This window comes from Prinia subflava, chromosome 13 (assembly GCF_021018805.1).
Source record: "Prinia subflava isolate CZ2003 ecotype Zambia chromosome 13, Cam_Psub_1.2, whole genome shotgun sequence".
Classification (NCBI taxonomy): Eukaryota; Metazoa; Chordata; class Aves; order Passeriformes; family Cisticolidae; genus Prinia; species Prinia subflava.
In genome coordinates, this window is record NC_086259.1 from 5,270,985 (window position 1) to 5,285,096 (window position 14,112).

The 14,112-nt window shown below is 46.6% G+C and overlaps 1 protein-coding gene across 1 annotated transcript; it reads right to left on the minus strand.

Moving 5' to 3' along the window:
- Window positions 1-979: 979 nt before the first annotated feature.
- On the minus strand, window positions 980-8,791 carry LOC134557695 (pyruvate dehydrogenase [acetyl-transferring]-phosphatase 2, mitochondrial-like). The gene is given in 3 exon segments (XM_063410893.1): window positions 980-4,134; window positions 4,136-4,289; window positions 8,657-8,791. Coding segments are annotated over 2 exon segments (1,605 nt in total). The 5' UTR covers window positions 4,235-4,289; window positions 8,657-8,791; the 3' UTR covers window positions 980-2,628.
- Between the last annotated feature and the right edge of the window lie 5,321 nt (window positions 8,792-14,112).

Below are 14,112 nucleotides of genomic sequence, written 5' to 3' on the forward strand. Positions count from 1 at the left end.
TTTGCCAGAATGGGAGCTTTACAGGTGATCTCCAGATTACACCTGTTTAAACTGAGAATACGTACTATTCCAATACATTACATTTTTCAGCATCTGATTCCAAACAGGAATAAAGTTTATAGGGCTTAATTAAGCAATGTGGGTTTACAGAGTTAATGTGTTATGTTCAAGTTGGAGTAATATCTTTTGGGAGAATGATGAAAAAACACAATTGAACATGGTTATTCTGGAATTACAGAAATGTGAATGAGAGACATTTAACTTGGGAAATTTCATTTGGATTTTCTGCTGTTGTGTTAATTAAACTTTAATAATCTACAAATAGAAAATGCAGTTGAATGTCGTTATGCTGATGCATGATTACCATGGCAAAAGACAGGTTACACTTCTTAGTGACTTTTTTCCTCCCCCATTTAGATCAACATTCATTCTGCTCAGAGAAAACTGGGAGAGTCAAAAGTACTTCAGCTATATCATCATCCCATAAAATGGCAGATTTAAGGTGTTTAGGTAAATATTATCTTAGATCTTTCTTTCTTTCTTTCCAGAGTACATAAAGAAGCCTTAAAGAGCCAGCAGTGTAGTAAGTGGATTGACTTGACAGAAATTATAACACATCTGTTCTCTTACCTCTTACATAATAACAACCTGAGCTGCTCCCTTCCCTTCCCTTCCCTTCCCTTCCCTTCCCTTCCCTTCCCTTCCCTTCCCTTCCCTTCCCTTCCCTTCCCTTCCCTTCCCTTCCCTTCCCTTCCCTTCCCTTCCCTTCCCTTCCCTTCCCTTCCCTTCCCTTCCCTTCCCTTCCCTTCCCTTCCCTTCCCTTCCCTTCCCTTCCCTTCCCCAAAGCTGACAAATTGCAGTTTTGGTCCATGTAATAATGTGACAACAGAACATACTTAAAAGGTGACCCCTTACTTAGAAGAATATTTGAGCAGGTGTTTTCCTCCTTTTTCTGCTTGCAGAGAGGGAGGAAGAACACGTAACTCTGCTCATTTCCCTTGTTTATTCTCCTGCTAAGCCTCCTCAGTGTTCTGCAGCGCTTCTGTTCTCTCTGCCTCACTGCTGTGAAGTACAGGCAGGCAGGTTTATGGTAATCCATGACTACAGCCCTCAGTTACCCCAGGCTCTACTTCCTCAGCCTGCTCCATCAGTAGGTCATGAGAATGCTGCTGGTACTCTGGGTTTTTGAATGGATTTTGTAATCAAGCCGATGTTTCCTTATTTAAAAATCCCCAACAAAACAAAAACCCACAGAAAACCAAACAAATCCCAAAGCAGCCCATAACCCACCTTTGAACATTATTTTTATCCAAGTTGTCAAACTAAATTCAAGCTGAGCTTTAAGACTGCTTTATCTTAAGGTAAAATGTTAGAGATACGGACTTGTGCCCTTCCTGTGACTCATCATACTAGTTCTCCTTCAGCTGATGTAACTTAACCATGAGAGCATCCATAAATTACCCTAAGAATGTCATAAAAAATGAACAGCAAGGCTTCCTGTGAGGGAATTCATGCCTAAATGAGACTTACCATTGATTCAGATTAATACAGGTAACTGTTAAAACACAAAGTTTCCAAAAAAAAAAAAATAAATAATATGTAAAAATTGTAAAATACACTTTTGTGTATGTTCAGAGACTAAAACATACCTTTATTAGGGAAAATAACTCTGTACCTATAAGAAAAAGCAAGAATGAAAGACTAAACCTATTTTGGAAAAGTATCAGCACTGTTAGTTCTTCTGGAAGTTAAATCTGGAGAGAAAGGTGCTCTCTTTTGCCGTATTTACTTTTAGGTGAATTTTTGAACTTCTAGATCTGACCAACAATTTAAATTACAGTTGGTAGATTTGATGCACAGCACTTCATAGATCAATACTTAAGAAAGGGTACATTGTTTAAATGAAACACTCAAATGCTTAAGTCTAGTACTGTTAAATCCTGAACAGGGAATTGTGAAGACTCTCACATGTTTGAACTCTAAGCTGTCACACAAGTCCACACAAAGTTAAGAGAATATGAATTCCTAGTTTCTTGTGCAGAAAAGAAGTGCACAAGATAAAAATTTTCCCTTGCTTAAAGAAGAGAGTCAGGAAAGACATCTGACAAACCCAGGCCTCTTCAAACAGCCCTCTTTCATGCTGTTTAATAAATATGGGGCAATTTGTTAAAATATCTGACACACCCAAGAAAGGTTTGGTAGTTAATTTATTTAATTCAGTTACAGTGCTTCAACAGGATGCTACTCGTTCTCCACAAGAGCAGAGCCTGACACTCCATGCAGCTACACCTCTAATCCATCTCTATTAAATTGTACCAGTCTCAGTGAAATCTGCCTTGTTTGTTCATTGGAAAGTTTTACTGGAGGTCCTCATGGAATCACAGCTGGTCCACAATCTTTAGTTCAGTCACATTTCAGTGAGGTTTTATGAAAACACTTTTCTTCAGTGTATACAAACCTGGAAACCCAGGGAAATTTCACCTTTTAGAAAGTTATTTTCAAAGCCAGTAAGTAACAAAACAATTTAGGAACTTGCAGACACTGGTAGCAGCTGGAGTACCAGGGAGTGAGAGGACAGGTTCAGTTCCGACGTTCCCTGGTGGTACTGAACTGCAGCAGTGCACAGCCCTACTTGTGGTTCCTGTAGTAATCTTCAATGGTTTCTGAGTTGAAGTACACCACGGTGACTGTGATGTCGTCCCTGTACATCCTGGCCAGGTCCTCGGGCAGGCTCAGCATGGCAGCCAGCTTCTCTGGGTCCACCTCGCCGTACTCGTTGCCGCCGATGGCGTGCCGGATCAGATGGGTGGCGATGTTCTGGTCCAGGGAGGCCAGGCCTTTGCTCTTCCTCTGCAGCAACAAGTTGTGCATGTAACCCAAATTAACTGGTTTCTTAAAAGTCAGTGGTGATTTCTGCATGTTGAGCTCTGTAAGGTGGCCAGCAACAAGTTTTACAACCTTCTCATTACTCAGTATCTCCCACAGCCCATCCGAAGCAATAACGAGAAACTTATCCTTGCTTCTTAACTTGTGGTATGTGACTTCAGGCTCTGCAGTTAAATAAGGGGGTGTATGGTAGTTTGGAGGAACGTACTGATAAATGTTTAGAGCCTCAACATCACAGCTGTTCTCAAGAATGCTGTGTTGCAATTCTTTGCTCCATTTTAATTGGACATCTTCAAAAGCTCTGGAGGGCATAAGAATCCCCAGTAATCTGTCATTCACAAATAGGGTTTTCTCCTCAGATCTAGGATGTTCTCTCTTCAATCTTCTAATTTCAAATTCATCATAGGCATTGTGGTCTTGGGTTAGAGGGAGAGTAGACCACGTTCCATCTTCCTCACGGACCCCTAAAACTGCTCTGCAATCACCAGTGTTTGCCACATGTAGGTGAACACTGTCAATGCGAGCTACACAGGCTGTTGCACCAGAAAAAGCTACTTGCAGGGCAATATTTCTCATCAACTCATTTTCCTGAGGAGCCTGAACATCCAGTGATATGTCTGAGTCTAACCTTTTGAATGCACAAATCATGGCTTCTTCCAAACTAAACCCCAGCTCAGTGTCCAGGTCCAGCAAGTGCTGCCAGTAAACGTGGAGGTTCTCGAAGTACTGCGAGGTGATTTCCTGGTACTCCCCATCGCTGGGATGCCTGTGCCACTGCAGGATGGGCCGCACTGGTTTCATGGCCTCCACAGCCAGCTCGATCTCCTCCAGGCTCTGGCGGGGCATGAGGGACACGGCGATGTAGTGCAGCAGCCTCTCGCTCACGGCCTGGGCGCAGGCGGCACCTGCATGGCCGTCGAACACCCCAAACATCATCCCCGCCGTCTGTAGGCACGTGGCTGCACTCCGCCGGTCCTCCATGGGGCTGTTGGAGGCCAGCTGGTTGCTTTCAAACCTCAGCACGGAATTTGCGCTCTTGCCATTCAAATCCAGTGTTCTGTGGGATAGTTCACGTGCTCTGAGCACGTCGTTGATTTGTGCCGGAGACAACTGGAAAGAAAAATGTTCTTCTTCGGTGGAAGTGTGTTGGAATGCTTTGGGAAAGGAGAAAGTTCTGTCTAAGCTGCAGCTCCCAGCAGGGTAGGGACATGTTTTGGAGAAAAGAAGCTTCCATTTGATCTTGTTTTTGATTTGGGATACAGATGGAGGACCAACGTCCTTTCCCTCGTAAAATAATGCTGCTTCTGGCTGAGCTTAAAATCCAGGATGATACAGTTCTTGACATCATAAGTCACTCCAAAAATAGAGCACCCCCCTTCAGTAACACGGAGTGTCCTTGCAGCCTGAAATATAAAGGTAGGGAAGGGAAAATAATTAGAAAGTTCCTAAGAAGCTTTCCATATAGAAGTACAAAAGCATATCTAGAGAAATATTCAGAACTTCTCAGAAATATTCTCAGAAATATTCAGAACTTCTTTGCAAAAAAAGAGATTGCTATAGATAAAGACATCTTAAAAGTGATACAATTTTCATCACTTCATTATAACCAAGGATATGACTGCTCCTTTTAACTCCTCAGAAAAGATAATTTTTACTTTCCAGACAGGGTTTTTTCCTCATTGTGGCAAAAATCAGAAGAAATGGCAACATTACAAGAAATGTTATTGGAAACTGTAAAATGAAAAGCCTCATCTAACATGACACAGAACAAACAGATCCAACGAGCTTGAAAATTGGGACTTAAGTAACAATTATTGCACAACTCTCAAAAAAGCTTGCTAGAGTTACAGCTCCATTAATAGAATCAAAACTTCAATCCCAAGAGAAGATAAGTACTTAAACCCTGTGGAACGACTGACAGATGCAGTCAGTTAATGATTTATGTAAACTACCATGATCCTCACAGCTAGAACAAGCCAGTCTACCTTTCCAATTCTGTTACAGCTTATAGGCTGAGCTATTCTTTTTTTTACCTTCAAGGTCCTAACCAACGCTCAGGCAGGCAGGATCTTTTACACAGCTGAAGGCAAATTCTACTGCTGGTTAATTCATGCTTTTTTCACAGCATCGTGCACTCCAGTGCAGTGAAAGCTGTAACACACTGGCAACTTTTACAGGTTCACAATTTGGCTTGTTCATTTGGAGGGCAATTAGAACAAGCTGCAGGGAAGATCTCTGTTGCCAACACCACTGAAACCTTGGGTACTTCGGCAGCTGAAGCTCTTCAGTTGCCATGGGGGAGGTCCTCACATAGTCTACTGCTTTCAGTAAGGTATTCCAGCAGTGGCATATTGCTAAGTACAACCAGATGTTCACTCACAACAGAATTTTGCCCCATGGGTTTCAAAAACTCATGGTATGGCAGCACTGCAAGCACAATTACTCCCAGAAGACTCCACTAGCAGCCACTGAGAACAAAAGAGTTCTCTGTGAGCTTTCAAACACTTTGAGGTGGCCTGTGACACCACTTGCTCAGGCCAAAGACATTACATGCTCCTACAGCACCAGTTTTTTAGCAGGGCACTTCACAAGAAATAACAAGAAACCAGCCAGATCAGATGAGTGGAAATGTTTCTAAGAAATCAGCAGGACGTAAAAGTCACCTTCAGCTATTCTAAACAGAAGGCCTACTGATACAACCCAAGAACTGCTGAAATCTTGTTTGGAACCCAAAGCAATATGCCACAAAACATTTCCGATGTGTGCTACCATACTTAACGCAGAAAAGAGCAGAGAAGCATTCCAACAGACCCCACCACTATAATTCTGGCAACCTGGTGAGAATAGGCAAGGACACAGCATAATCTCACTGCTGATGTCAGGAGAGTAGATTGAAAAGGCAGTGCCAGTTCACTGTCCAAGGCCTGCCTGCAGTCTCCTGGGACACTGCATCTCCCAACACACACAATGCCTTTTGTTGTCCTACAGAAGGAACACTAGTGTTGCCTTTCGATGGAAAGGCAGGCGACCTGGTTTCAGAAAGCCAGCACGGCGGCTTGACTCCTCAAGCCACTCGGGCCACAGACACGCTGACGCCAATATGGTGGACGGCAAATGGCGATTTATTAGGTTCTTACATGGGGTTATATAGTCTGAGGGGTCTTCACTAGTCAGGGGGGAGGGAAGGTTAAAGGTTAGTGGAAAACTACTGGGTTTGGAGGGGCTACATTGTTGTCAGAGTTAGTTACACATCTCAGAGGGTGAGGGGGAGGTTTCCTGTCTTTCCGTTACAATCCCGAGATCTTCCGCGGCGCCAGGCCTTATCTTATCTGCTCACACACACACTAGCAAAATAATAGGAAGAGAGCTGACACTACCAAGTCCAGCAATAGCAAAACCCAAAAAGCACCTACAGCACAAGACAAGCCAAGGTTTGCCAACCTTTTTCAGTCCATTCCCAGTCCTGCTTTTCCTTCTTTCTCTTCCTGCCCCTTTAAGCCACATGAGATTGAAACAAGGATGACTTTCACATAGTTGATCAAAAAGTCGATCGAAGCAGTGTTTTAAAGAAAGCTCCCCCGTTCACGCCGGCTGGCTGACAGCGCCAGGCGCTGTGGTTTGCCCCCGGCAGCAGAGTCACTAACACCGGTTAGCCTGCGCTCGGCTAAGGTCAGGAAGCACTGACAGCGCTGGAGCTGCTGCGAGCCAGCCCTGCTCACTGCGCTCCCATCCTCGGGGTCCTCCCCAGCCGCAGCGTGCAGACGCTGCAGCCCGCGACGGTAGCGGTGCTAATTAAAGCGGTGTGCTAAAGACCATTATGTAAGAGCCAATTATTACATAAACTCGCTCCAGCGCCGGCTCTGCCTCCCCGGGGACGCGGTGTCCCAGCGGGGCCCGGGCTGAGCCCGACCAGCCCCGGCATGGCCCGCAGCTGCCGGACTGCACAGCGCAGCAGTGCCCGCTTTTCCCAAAGAAATAACAAATACCCGGTACATTTGGATTTACAGCCCCTCTGAGACCCCCACAGCGCCACATTCCCCTCACTCACCCTCCTGACATAGCCCACACCCACCCCTCAGCCCACACACATCCGGCACACACCGATCCCCGCTCCGCCACCCCCGCACTCCCCCAGCTCCACACAGCGACACACGGACCCCCCTCTGCTCCCCACGGCCCTGTCCCGCACACACCCCTCTGCCCCCACACCGCACCCTGCACACAGCCACCCTGCCCCGCACACACACCCGTTACCCCGCACACACACCTCTTACCCCGCACACACACATCCCTTACCCGGCACACACACATCCCTTACCCGGCACACACACCCCTTACCCCGCACACACATCCCTTACCCCGCACACACACATCCCTTACCCCGCACAGAACACACCCCTTACCCCGCACAGGACACACCCCTTACCCCGCACAGGACACACCCCTTACCCCGCACACACACCCCTTACCCCGCACACACACATCCCTTACCCCGCACAGAACACACCCCTTACCCCGCACACACATCCCTTACCCCGCACAGAACACACCCCTTACCCCGCACAGGACACACCCCTTACCCCGCACAGGACACACCCCTTACCCCGCACACACACCCCTTACCCCGCACACACACCCCTTACCCCGCACAGAACACACCCTTTACCCCGCACACACACATCCTGCCCCGCACACACACATCCTGCCCCGCACAGAACACACCCCTTACCCCGCACACACACCCCTTACCCCGCACAGAACACACCCCTTACCCCGCACACACATCCCTTACCCCGCACAGAACACACCCCTTACCCCGCACAGGACACACCCCTTACCCCGCACACACACCCCTTACCCCGCACACACACCCCTTACCCCGCACAGAACACACCCTTTACCCCGCACACACACATCCTGCCCCGCACAGAACACACCCCTTACCCCGCACACACACCCCTTACCCCGCACAGAACACACCCCTTACCCCGCACACACATCCCTTACCCCGCACACACACACCCCTTACCCCGCACACACACATCCTGCCCCGCACAGAACACACCCCTTACCCCGCACACACACCCCTTACCCCGCACAGAACACACCCCTTACCCCGCACAGAACACACCCCTTACCCCGCACAGAACACACCCCTTACCCCGCACACACACCCCTTACCCCGCACAGAACACACCCCTTACCCCGCACAGAACACACCCCTTACCCCGCACACACACCTCTTACCCCGCACACACACCCCTTACCCCGCACAGAACACACCCCTTACCCCGCACACACACCTCTTACCCCGCACACACACCCCTTACCCCGCACAGAACACACCCCTTACCCCGCACACACACCCCTTACCCCGCACAGAACACACCCCTTACCCCGCACACACATCCTGCCCCGCACAGGACACACCCCTTACCCCGCACAGGACACACCCCTTACCCCGCACACACATCCTGCCCCGCACAGGACACACCCCTTACCCCGCACAGAACACACCCCTTACCCCGCACACACATCCTGCCCCGCACAGGACACACCCCTTTCCCCGCACACGCATCCTGCTCCACACACACACCCTACACCGACCCCACCGCCGCCGCAGCCCGTGCCCCGCACAGCTCCCACCTCCCCGCTGCCGCTTCCGCACAGTCGCCGCGCCAGGCCTGGCTCCGCTCCCTGTGCCCCGACACGGCTGCCCCGGCGGCGGCCGCTCTCTGCCCGCCCCGTCCCCCGCCCCGGGCGCACCCACCGGCCGAGCAGCCGCCACTCGCGCCCGCCGGCCCACGCTGCCCCCGGCGGCGCTGAGGGACGGCGCTGACCGACAGCCCCGCCGCCCAACCCGCCCCGGGTTCCCGTCAGGACACGGCGGGGCGGGCACAGCCCCACCCCTCCGCCATGTTGTGCGCGGCGGGCGCGGCTGTGGCGGCTCCGGCCGGGCTGAGGGGGCTCCGGCCGGGCTGAGGGGGCTCCGGCCGGGCTGAGGGGGCTCCGGCGGGCTGAGGGGGCTCCGGCGGGCTGAGGGGGCTCCGGCCGGGCTGAGGGGTCCCCGGCCGGGCTGAGGGGTCCCCGGCGGGCTGAGGGGGCCCGGCCGGGCTGAGGGGGCCCCGGCCGGCGCTGGGCAGCGCTGTAACGTGAGCTCGGCTTTTCGGGTGTTTTTCCAGTACGATTTCACACCCTTCAGCGCTGAGGACACCGGCTGATGAGGCTCAAAATCGCAAAGCTCTTTCGTAATTAAGTCGCCATATAAATTACGGAGAACAAAAGGGCCCGTTTTGCTGACTCCCCGGTTTTTGAGTTTCATATGACTGCTTGTCTCGGTTAACATGAGCGGTTCTAAGCCCGGTAACGAGGAGAAGGAATGGGCCCAAAGTGCATGGTGGTTAATGAGTAGTTACTGCTGTTAACGCAGTGGTTACTAAGTAGCCCCTGCTTTAAAACCTCTAACAATCATTTCTGCAAAACCAGAAGCTTGCGAGTCACAAGAGGCTTTGATATTATCAGTGCATTTTTTAATTTGCCTGGCTTGTACTGAAGGATTTTTAGTTGAATAATGTGGTGCAGGTATCTAGATGAGATAAGTGTGTTCCCAGGTTATCTCATGCGGAAACATGCCGATCATCTTCAATGACTCTGAGCTTTTACTTGTTTCTTGTTTTTATTAAAACAGTGAAACATAGTTTCACGCTGCATGGAAGAGCATACAAGAAAATATGTCATCTTAACAAAAAATTCCATAACAATATTCCAGCACATGCAAAAAAACCCCTCATGTTTGACGTAATTACTTTTATCTGTCTGACAAATCTGAACTGCAAGAGGACACCCACAGCTGCCCTCACCGGCATCTCTCCGCTCTGTCAGCGCTCAGACACACCAACAGCAGCTTCGGCTCTCCCCGGGGAATGGGCAATGGGCAATGGGCACAGCCCCGAGGCTGCCGGAGCTCCAGGGGCGTTTGGACACTGCTGCCAGGGATGCAGAGGCTGCAATTGTTCAGGGGTCTGGGCAGGGACTCGATCACCCTTGTGGGTCCCTTCCAACTCAGGATATTCCATAATTCAATGATTCTTCCTTCTACCCTAGCAATTTTCAGCTTTTGTACCATTTACAAAACTGGTAAAGCCTCATACAGCAGCCTGAAAATGAGCCTGACTGTTCTGAGTTTCCTGTGCTCCCACCGTGGTTAAATGTTTCTCTTCAGCTGAAAGCTGTAACTTATTGCTCACATGTTCATGCAGTAATTTCATAAATTCATATGCATAAGCTGAAGTGACTTAGGAACCATGCAAATGAAGGTGACACAACAGTCTTGCTGGAGATGTCCCTTTTACTTCACATTTTCTAAACACAAGAAGGAATGCCATGTTGAAGGTACTTGACAGGACTGAATATCAAGTTAAATTGAGATTTAGATTCTGCTTTGGACTGTTTGATTATGCTCATGAACTAAAGTGATATATAATTAAAGGAAAAAATAGAAATGCTACTCTCTGATATGATCTGAGGAAAGAAATGGTATTGCTCAGGCTTGCAGTGTTTTTGCCTTTAGGAATTTCTAATAAAAATGGCAAATTTCTGTAGCAACAGTGCTTGGTTGCCATAGTGCTCTATGTTCTTAATTTGCATTGAAAAAATTAGAACTCAAGTTTCTTTCAATAAAGCTCAGATTTGGTTTTGACTTTGCTGATTACAGGTGAGCCAGGTTTAGTCCTGTGCCAGAAGAAATTACTTACCTGTATTTATAAGGAAATGAGTCTAATTCCAGGTATTGTATTAAGGTGCAGCTATAGGTTAAAATATAGCAGGTCCTATATTTAGATTTTTTTTTCAAGGAACAATCTTATCTGCTGACTCGTACAGTCAGCAGCTCTGGTTTTCTGTGGAAGTACATTCTTGAACTCATTTCTGTGTTCTTGTTTAGGCCAGACTGCACTATTTGGGGTTTCCTTTCCCATGGAGCATTATTTTTCCCCTTGCTTGTTGGTTTGGACAACTGGCTGTGGCTACTTTGGTGCAATTTGAACATCTGCTTTCAGAGGCTGCAAAGAGCTGCCCCTCATCTGCACTGCCTTCACAGCAGGTGCTAGCATGGATTACTTTCCATGACCTCACTGATATTCATAAAAAGTCTGGGACTCCTGATGCTTTGTAAACATTTCTTGTTATGGGGACACACAAAGATCAAAAACATCAAATAAGGCAGATATCCCTAAGAAAGCAAGTTGAAAACTGGACTAATATTTCTAATAAATAGCTAATCCTTATGTCAAAAAGCTGACCAGCTGCAAAAGGTTTGAATGCAAAGAAAAGTAGTAAACTACTACTAAAAGTAGTTCCCTAGTTTTCAGAAGTTTTTCTGCAATAAAGAGACTCAGCCTAGTGATACAGATTAGAGAACAGCAAGAGATCCAAACCCTTTAGAAACTTGTGAACGTGTAAAGGAAGGTGGGTCCTTTGAAGGAACTGTCTCTCTGGCCCATCTCAGTGAACACAGACTGGCTTTTGTGCTTTTTGCACAAAAAGCTCTACAGTCCAATAACCAGCATTTGGAAAGGAAACAGCACCAGCCCACAAAACACCTTCCTCCTGAGCACCTTTAAGAATGTCCCCTGTTTGCTGGCTGTATCTTACCCTGTGAATGACAGCCATTTCATCTGCTGTATATGACATTTTGGATTTTCACAAAAGGCAAATTGGCACTGCAGATGCAGAAATCCCTTATTATAAACAAGCAAAACTCACAAAAAAAATGGAGAAATGGAATAGACTCTAGGTCTGTTAGAGCAACTGTTTTTTGTTTGGTTGCAGTTATTTCCAGTCTGATCTTCCTAAGTAATCTAAACCAAACTCTCAAATGCTAGGAGAGAAAGCAAGCAGCAAGAAATATCGATGAACAGAGGTAAACACCATGAGCAGTTGTAGGAAAGGTGCCATTCCAGCTGCCCAGCTTCATTTAGCCTCTCCTGTTGCAGCAGAGGTTCAGCAGTGTCTGGAGTTGCAGAGGTTAATCTGAAGACCCAGTTTATGTCAAAGTAATTGCACTGGTCCAAAGGTCTTTCCAGTTACTGTAATGGGATCTGAATGCCACATGGATCATTTTTATTGGATGTTGCCTAAAAATTGGTTTAAGTTAAACAAATAAATGTTCATTAAGGTTCTGTGCCACTGTAAAACTAAATTTGCATTTCCTGGGGTCAGTTTTCAAGTCCAGGAAAGTCTTGTGGCTTGGGAAGAAGTGCTCATCATGTGTGAAAAAGTGATTATATTTCTTTCCCCTCTCTCCTCCTTCCACCTTCTTCTCCTCCAACAAACAGGGTGAGCTGGCTCCTAAATTGCTGTATTTAATATTCCACTGTGTTGATATGAAATTAAATGATTTACATTACGATGTTGCTGTTCACAACCTGGTGCTGAAATTTTACTAAATTTCAAATGCAGTGCAGATAGCAGCATAAATGGAGCATCAGAGGAGTGAAAGCTCCCTGCCTTACAGCTGTGCAAGTTAGGAATAGTTCTGTGCAAGTCAGTCAGGTTCTATCCTCTGCTGTGCTTTCCTCAGGGTAAGTGAGAAAAAGTGTGACCCCCACTCTCCTAGGCAGAGCAGAGGCACTGCTTTGATGCTTGGTGCTGTCACTAAAGGGTCACTTCTGTATGCAGAGGAATTCAGAGAGGAAAGCAGCTACACTGAGGTATATGATAAACACCCCCTTTTCTTCAGCCTTATCTCTGGTTTTTCCTGAAGTGCCCTCTTTTTTATCTTTTGGACCTTTGAACTCTGCCAAAAGCACCATCTGATGTTGAGGTACCTTGCAAAACTTTTCCCCAGTTCTTGTATTTGAATTAATTTACCCTCATCACGAAATGTATCATTATAAATCTGCTACATCATAGCAACTGTAGGATGGAAACTGCTGAAAAATCTTTCTGCTTGCAAGAGATTGGGGAAAAACCCCAAAGCTGAACTGTAACTACAGCACTTAAAGTTTCAAAGCTAAAGTTTAGAGAGTATGCAGCTCACCAAGCAAACGATCTCTCTGTTCAGCAGTGAAATGAGGAACAAAAAATTGTAACTGGTTTATCAAGTTTCTTTTGTCAGACTGATTTTTATCTGAGAAAGGAATTTCAATGCCTACATATACAGAGCCAGTAAGGGGTTTTCAATGATAATCACTCGTATCTTTACAAGTTATTATTGTCATAGTTAAATTCTCCCATCTGTTGTATTTTGACTGAATGGGCCTTAACAATTGTTTTAAGCATTGTGGCAAGAAAGGGTAGGAGAGCCAGTAGATGGCATTTTTAATCCAGCTTTTACCACTGACTTTTTCAGTCACTGTCCTAAATGTGCGGCCTCTGTTCTCTCAGTCAGGACAGCTGCAATCCCAGGAGAAGGTAAGTGAATTCTTGCTGGAATAATTACAGTTGACTCCCATTTTTCCTTCAACACAACAATTTGTTTAAAGATAAGGACAGCTCATGTTTAAAATCCTTCAGTCTCAAAATAAATGAAGTGCATTAAATAGGTGTTTATCCAATAGAATATTTGTGGGGGTTTTTTGGATGATCAGGGTCTCAAGAAAAAACAATGAATATAAAACCCTTCCTTTTATATTTTACTTCTCCATGGTAAAAAAATAGATCTTGTTCTTCCATCCATCAATTGCAAAAAACCCTAAAAAACCCAAACAACCAAAAAACCGTATAAGCAAAATGAAATTTATTTCTGCAGGAAGGTACAGTTTAGTTTCTCCCTGGAACTGAACACCTTGGGACAAGGCAGCATTTAAAGCTCTTTGCAATGTCTGAGCTTTTACAATAACCATGTAAGCTAAACGTTATCCTCCTGCTGTTCATGAATAAACCACCCTCTAAGAAGCTTAAGTACTGTGTGCAGGGTCACAGCACAGACACGTTCTGGGCATAAATAAACTTTTTCTTTCGATTGAGGCATTGGAGCTGGGGAAAACTGGACAAAGTTTCAGTGCATAAGCCCTCTTTATCTCCTGTGAGAGACAGGGAGCAGAAACCTACACCTGTGCCTAAAATTAGAGGAAAACACTGAAAATCATCGTCTTGACCTGCTCTGTGAACACCTGTACTAATATTAATGCAGCAGTACTGGGATAGCTTGACTATGGTACATATGGTAAATAATATTGGTTATATTTTAATCAGAGAAGTATTTTAAATTTGCCCCTAAATTTT